The 7,611-nt window shown below is 32.0% G+C and overlaps 1 protein-coding gene across 1 annotated transcript; it reads right to left on the bottom strand.

Moving 5' to 3' along the window:
- Positions 1 to 4,725: 4,725 nt before the first annotated feature.
- LOC112741917 (L-ascorbate oxidase homolog) lies at positions 4,726 to 6,872 on the bottom strand. The gene is made up of 2 exons (XM_025791101.3): positions 5,355 to 6,872; positions 4,726 to 5,257 (listed from the first exon to the last, which is right to left on the bottom strand). The coding sequence occupies exons 1-2, from the start codon at positions 6,707 to 6,709 to the stop codon at positions 4,957 to 4,959; spliced, it is 1,656 nt and encodes a 551-aa protein (XP_025646886.1). The 5' UTR covers positions 6,710 to 6,872; the 3' UTR covers positions 4,726 to 4,956.
- Positions 6,873 to 7,611: the final 739 nt, after the last annotated feature.

The following is a 7,611-nucleotide window of genomic DNA, read 5'->3' on the forward strand; positions in this document are numbered from 1 at the left end:
AATTAATTTATTTTTTAATAGAATAAATTATATATTGAATAACAAAAATTATTATGGTTTCTTTTCACACAAACTAATGCTCAATGATACTGATTCGGTAATATTACCAAAACATATTAATCAATTTAATAGCTTTAGCAATGGTATAAGTCTATAAGTTTGGAAACTTGAAAATCATGTCATAAAATATGAAATTTTAACTGGTAACAACGTTGACCATATTGTTTTGACTTCAATAATGAATATGATACTAAAACAAAACTATCACAAGTAAATTTCAACAAAGACAAATCTCCAGAAGTACTATTATCAAAAAGAAATTATTCTACTTTGCAGGTTGAGGATTAATCCACCATAAATTGAAACTCTATTTATTAAGGGTCTGTCGCTAGCTAATGAGTTGCTACATACACAACGTGAAATTCGAATCCTTAATACTTACTTAATCACACGAGTGAAATGATCACTCAACCAACTCAAACTAGTTAAGATAAATACTAATTCTTTTTTATATTTTCAACATTAAAAATCGTTAAATTTTGATTTTAATTATAACTTTGTAAAATATTTATAGTGATAATTATTATATACTTTGTGTTTGATTTCCTTTAAACAAAAACTTCATATATTTTTATTAGAGGTGGCAAATTGGCCAAAATCCTCCAGGCCGGCCCACGTAACTAGCCAAAGACAGGTCAGGCTAAAAATTTGAGACCGCCATAATAAAAAAGTGTGCTTAACTCCTACCACCTAACCCACAAATTTTGGCGGGTTTCATCGGGGCGGGACGAATTTACCTGGCGGGCCCTCCATTCTATTATTTTACTTCAAAAAACTTGGTTAATGATTATATTTATTAGATATTTAGAATTATAAAGACTTTAATATTTGTAAATTTAGAAATTATAATTTTTTTGTCATTAGAAATTATAAATTTATTGTAATTTTATAAAATTATATATATTTTTTAATATTTAAAGGTTAAAAAAATTGGTGGGCTTGTCCCGCCGATCCGCCATTAGGCAGGTTGAGTAGAAATTTGGGATCGCCTCACTACGTAGGACGAGCTTTTGGCAGAGCGGGACGGGGCAGGGCAGGCTAGTCTGTTTGCCACTCGCCACTACTAGAAAATTAGTTATTACAGATGGATATTTTTGACAGATTTTATCCCATGGAAATACAGATAGATTTTGTGAGAGATTTTTCAAAAATGAATTAGCATAAATTACAGACAGAAAAGAGAATCCGTCGATAATTCTGTCAAAAAAATAATTTTTTTCGTGAAAAATAATTGCCGACGGAAAATCTGTCTGTAATTAAATGAAAAAAAATGCTACGATTGTTTGAGCAGGAGATGGTTTTATCAGGGGATATCAATACAATATCAAATTCTACATTTCGAAGATTTTGCTCCAAACTATTCTAGCTGTTTGTATCTGTATCTGAATGTTATTTAAATTTAAAACACTTCAAAAGGTTTCATCTAAAATCAAGTTATTAATACAATATACAATTTTTTGATTGTGCATGTTGCAGTTGCCTTGGAGAAGGTTGCACTATCTAATAAATTTTTCATCAGAAAAAAACTATATCCAAATGTTGACTTTTACTCTAGACTAATTTATAAGTAAAGCTATTATTACACCAGATTTTTCTTTCTAGGGAGCATAAAATAAGGTTATCCCTCCTAATATATGTTACTAGGTTTTAGCTAATGCCTTTATGTGATCAGGGCCATGGGGTTTTCACCTGAGTACTTCACTATTTTATTTGTTATCCCTCAAATAGCTGGTTACTTGGCGCATTGGCAAGAGTCTTTGGATGATCCTGATACGAAGATTATGAGGCTTCAACAGCTTGTTTACTTTCTTTAATTCATTTCTCCAATTATGGTTTACTTAGACATTGAGATATTTAAAATATAGCAGAACCATGGTTGAGGGTAAGAATCAAATTGGCCTTGTTGTTAGTATTCTATTAGTATTATGAATTAGTTTCTTCTACGTTTTCTATCATCTCTTATTACCATTAGTACTAACAGTGATATCTGTTGTGAATGATTTTGGATTGTCCCTAGTGTTCTCCTAATGTCACCTTAATCTATTTCCTGTCCAAGTTTATGTTGGGAAATGGATGAAGCATTATGCACCAATCAAAGAAAGAACATAATCAAGCAACACTGACAAGCTTGGCAAGTTGACCGTATCAAATGAGGACTATGATGATGATGGAAATAAAGATGACATTAGGACTATAGCTGATAAATTTAGTATGGTTGAACAATACACTGAATTCATCAGGTTTTGAATTATAGTTGATGTATCAATACACTTTATCGATGTTTAGTTGTTACTTATTATTATAGTTGATGTATCAATACATTTTGTTTATATTTTAAATTATATTGACTTGCTTGTTTATTGTACTTTTCTTTTAGTTTGATAATACGATGAATTTGTTTAAATTTAAATTTATTTTGTATGAAATCAGGTTTATTTTGTAATTAAAAAATGTCTGTATTTAGAGTTGGAAATGCTTTTTCAGACTCCAATTACCGATGAAAAATGTGTTGAAAAATCCGATGCTAGTTACCGACGGAAAATCTGTCGAAAAATCGAACAGTCAAAGCAAAAATGAAGTGACGATTACGGAGAAAAAATCTGTTGGTAATGGAAAAAAATTTGTCGGAAAAACTGACGATTTTTTAGCAAAAGGGGGACCATTACCGAATAAAATTCTGTCGGTAACAAAGAAAAATCTGTCGGTAAATTACCGACAGAAAAAAATTCGTCGGTAAATAATTTCTGACGAGACTTTTACAGAAGGACAAAATCCATCGATAATTTCGTCAGTAACCAAAAATCCATTGGTAAATAAGACCAAATCTGTCTGTAAATTCATCTGTAATAAGCAATTTTCTGGTTGTGACTCGCCCACCCCTGATTTTTATGTATTATCTCATGCAGTACACTGAAACGTACACTGATATTATTAAAGTTTTAGTTTCCGTTTTAAAAAATTTCAATCCTCTATATTTATACTTTCTAAAGATATTAAAATAACTGAAATTTTTTGTTACAAGACTGAATTTTTAGTTTTAATCTCTTATCACTAAATATAATACTGATTTTTTGTATTATTAAAGTTTTAGTTTATGTTTCAAAAGATTTCAATTCTCTATTTTTTGTATTTTTTAAAAATACTCAAAAAACTAAAATTTTGTATTACAAAATTGAAATTTTCTAACTACTAAATATATTACTTCACCACCAAATATAATATTAAATTTTAATCCTCAAATTTTAATTTTACACTCTATAAGCAAAGGATTTAGATCCTCTAAAGTTTGAATCCCACTTTAGAGAGTGAAGTGTGATTTCTTACCATTGATTTTATAGGTGAGACCAAAAATAAATATGAAAGAGAAACTATTTAAGGGTAGAAGATCACACTTTACTCTCTAAAGTGGACTTCAAACTCTAAAGAATCCAAATCCATAAGCAAAAGCTATATTTAAGTGAGATCAAAGACATACAATCAATGGACTAAAATATAAATGATGTTAGTAATTATATGGATGAAGAAGTAATTTTGACGCAAGAAATATAGGTCAATATCGTATGAACGCTGGGAAGATATTGGCAAGATTGATGAAAATTTATGTAGACAATAATATTGATTATTGAAGATATTTTAGCTAAGCATTTGATGTCAGTTTAATGGTTATTTTATTATAATAACTGTTATAGGTTCTGATGTCTCCAACTCTCCATGCATACTTCTTTTGTCAATTTCTATGAAGCAATAAAAATTTTTCACAGCTGAAGAAGGGCTTAGACCAAAAGGAATGATATCACGCTTCTAAAGTAACATTTTGTAACTCTAATACACTCCAAGACAATTTTATAACAAAATTAAGATTATTACGGAGTAATTATGGTATATGACAATACAAAAAGTGATTATAATAAAAAAAATATAATTCTTACGATACAAAATAATATTTTATAATAATATTTATTAATATAAAAATTAAAATTTATTACAAAATTTATAATAACTTTTTACTTGTAAAATATTTTTTGTAATAATATAATTTATTATGTCATAAAATTTATTACAAAATATAACGTAATTTTATAATATTTTTTATTCTTTTAGTTATAAAAATAACGTTTATTTTGCAACAAAATTTTTTTGATACGGATTATATATAAAATTTGCCAAATTTTATTTATTTTTAATTAATTAATATATTAATTAATTTATTGACTAAATCAATATTTTATAATATATAATAATATAAATAATTTAGACATTTTATATTTTAATGAATATTATTTTAAAATAAAAAAATATCAAAGTTAGTTCCACAAATTTAACTACAAATTAATTTTATAAATTTTTTAACTAATATGCAACGAATCTAATAAAAACTAGTTATCCACTATTATATATATAAATTTTTTTAAAAAATCTCATTAAGCTTGAATATCAACCATTAATATAATCTAAATAAGGGTTAAAGCTGATTTAGAAATATTAGGATGTCATAGATAACATCTTTTAGGAATTTTTTTTGCGTAAGACAAAATTTTTTAGATATCGAATTAGTAGATAACTCTAAAAATTACTAAAGCTCTTTAAAAAAAAATGTTTAAATGTATATATTGTCTAAACATTTTTATCGTTAAAGTGCATTATTAAAAAATTCACAATAGCTCGTTGAATTTTCAACTAAAATTTCATTCAAATTGAGTTTTTCTTTGACACAACAAAGAAATACAAAAATTTTTATTTGTACACTAAAATCAGCTAAGATGTATTTATGTATAAATACATGTATTGTTCAATTCAATTTTTATTTTAAATTTTAACATGTATTTTATACTAATAACTGATTTTAGTAAGATTTTAGTGTACACCTAGTATAATATAATGGTAAGAAATAATAGCTTAGTGATAAACTGGAGCTGGAACTGGCATATCCTTTACGATACCGCAGACTTGTTGGGTGAGGGGAAGGTTGTACTCATCCCTCAAGGACTTTTCAGGTGACAAAACGCTAACGTACATCTGTTGTCCCAAGTAGCGGTTTTCGGCATTCTCAGACCTCAAGTTCCACATTCCGGCGTTGTCGAATGTCAACAAAATGGCGGACCATGAGTTAGGGAACACTTGCACGGTGTGCCTGCTCACAGCATCAAGAAGGTTGTAGTTCTCCCTCTTGTCTGGGCTCCACCTTCCTTCCTCCATGCTACACAAGAAATATGTAATTTATTCGTCAGGAAATCTGAATTTGATGTATTTGTATATAAAATACATGTATTATTAACCGATTGAGTGATACTTACCCGACAAGGAAGAAAGAGTAACCGTCAAGGTTGTAGGACTGGACGGACACGGTGGGGTTCTCGAAGACGATCTCAACGAAATCCCTGAAGGTGGCGTTGAGGACATTAGGGGCGACGGTGATCTTGTTGATGTATTCAGCGGGGCTGTCGCTGATGAGGTTGTACTGGAAGACCTTGTCACCAACACCGTAGTACTGAGCGAGCTTGAGTGGAGTCTCGGGATCAACATGGGAAACGCCATTGATGGCATACCTGAGCTTGCCACTATCATCCCTGGCAACAGAGTTAACGATCTTGATAGTGCGAGTGATGTTGATCTGACCGTAGTGGTAAGATCCCTGAGGGTTAGGCCTGGCAGCGCTAGCGGTAAGGTTCCACCTGAATGTCCTGAACTGGTTGAGGGACCAGAACCAGGTGATGGGAGAAAGTGGAAGGAACAATGAAGCGTGTTTCTTGGCTCCTTCGTAGCTAATAATGGCTTTTCCCTCAAGGATGTAAGGAGTGAAGCGAGTTGAGGCAATAACGGCGTATTCCCTTGGCTCCTGGTTGGCGGTGATGAGAACGGTGAAGCACTGTCCAACGTGGACGTCGAGAGACTCGTAGGCGTTCTGGACGGTGTGTGAGCCTTCAGTCTCAACAAGTGTCATGGGATGACCTTGGATTCTGAAGTTCAATGAGTCTTTGCTACCAACGTTGCAGATTCTCAATTTGTAGGTCTTTCCAGGCTTCATTGTGAATTGTGGTTTGTTGTCTCTATGCAAATGCTTGACACTTTCACCGTTGATAAGGACACCATTAGGCATTCCAAGGGAGCCGCCATTGTCAAGGATCTGCTTCAAGGCCGTGTGGCTCTTGGCATAGTAGTCACCAATGAGGAACCAGTGCTCAGCCTCGGGATCTGGGTACGGAACTGGGATCAACAACCTGCTGAAGATTCTGAGACCACCAACACCACCAGCGGTTCTGTGGAGGCCAAGGCTTGGGTAGTAGAAGTAGGTACCAATTTGGTCCTTGACCTGGAACTTGTAGGTGAAGTTGGTGCCAGGAAGGATGGGGCACATGGTACCTGGGGTACCATCTTGCCATGAGTTCTTCCTGTGTTGGATTCCGTGCCAGGTGAAGAGGAGTGGCTCGTCGAGGTTGTTGAAGACATTGACAACAATGTTGTTGTTGCTGGAGCAGTTGATTTCAGGGCCAGGGAACTGGTCGTTGATGAGGATAGCTTGTTTTGGAGCACCGAATGGAGAAATGGTGCCATAAGAGACATTCCATGTGTAGTAGACATATGGATCTTCAGCAATCACAGTTGCAGCAAAGAGGCAAAGCATCACCACGGAAATAGCTGCACGAGCCATTTCTATAGATATATATTTCTCTCTTTTGGTGATTTTTCCCCTCTTTTATTATATATTATTCTCTTACAGGCAAGGAAAGATCAACTCTTTTGTGAGTATCTCCCTCCTTGCCTTATTGATAGTGGGAAGAAGCTAAGAGATAGATGAATGTTTTTCTTCTTCTGATTTGGTTAGTGCCTTGCCCCTTCCCTTTTATACACCTTTTGGGGTGAATACTTGCCATTGGTTTCTTCCCAGGTTGTGTTTCCTCCATTGCGTGTGCTTGGTTCTCCTTGCACTTCGCTCCACCATAATATATATAGTCATTACGGTTTTATGTTTGCTTATTATTAGTTTTCCGATCCGTATGAGTTGTTAAGCATATAAATTGTTATAAATTGATTTCTTTTCTTAAGATTGAAAATTTGAAATGCAAATGTTATGATTGTTCCCATGTCAAATATAAAATATTTAGTTTCAGTTCAAGATTCATGTTAAATATAAATTATTATTATTTTTTGCTGTTCATATTAACAAAACTAATTAAGATGGTGAATTATATTTATAATTAAATTATGTTTAAAATCTTCATTAACATCACATATAGATTTTTCTTTAAAAAAATAAGAAACGTTTCTAAAATTTATAATATAATATGCTTGCTAGAAATTTCTAAAATTTTATATCATGTAAACTACAAGTTGTGTAATTCGTGAACCTTATCACTTTCACTTAATATGTTTTTTGTATACAAAAATTGTGTGCAAATTCTATTTTTCTTACACCATATAGCAATTCCATATTTTTTTTACGGAAATTTCTTAACATGCGACACGTAAGTTCAAAGAAATATTGAAGATCTTGTTGAATAGAAGAAAGGTGAATGGAAAATATGATTCAGATGTGAAAATAGAATATGTTAT

This window comes from Arachis hypogaea, chromosome 14 (genome assembly GCF_003086295.3).
Source record: "Arachis hypogaea cultivar Tifrunner chromosome 14, arahy.Tifrunner.gnm2.J5K5, whole genome shotgun sequence".
Lineage (NCBI taxonomy): Eukaryota > Viridiplantae > Streptophyta > Magnoliopsida > Fabales > Fabaceae > Arachis > Arachis hypogaea.

What these genes read in the sequence shown, in the direction of transcription:
- LOC112741917 (XM_025791101.3), bottom strand. Translation starts at nt 6,709, where the DNA reads ATGGCTCGTGCAGCTATTTCCGTGGTGATGCTTTGCCTCTTTGCTGCA. An exon ending in TACTCTTTCTTCCTTGTCGG is followed by an intron (nt 5,258 to 5,354) that starts GTAAGTATCACT and finishes TTTCTTGTGTAG; the next exon opens with CATGGAGGAAGGAAGGTGGA.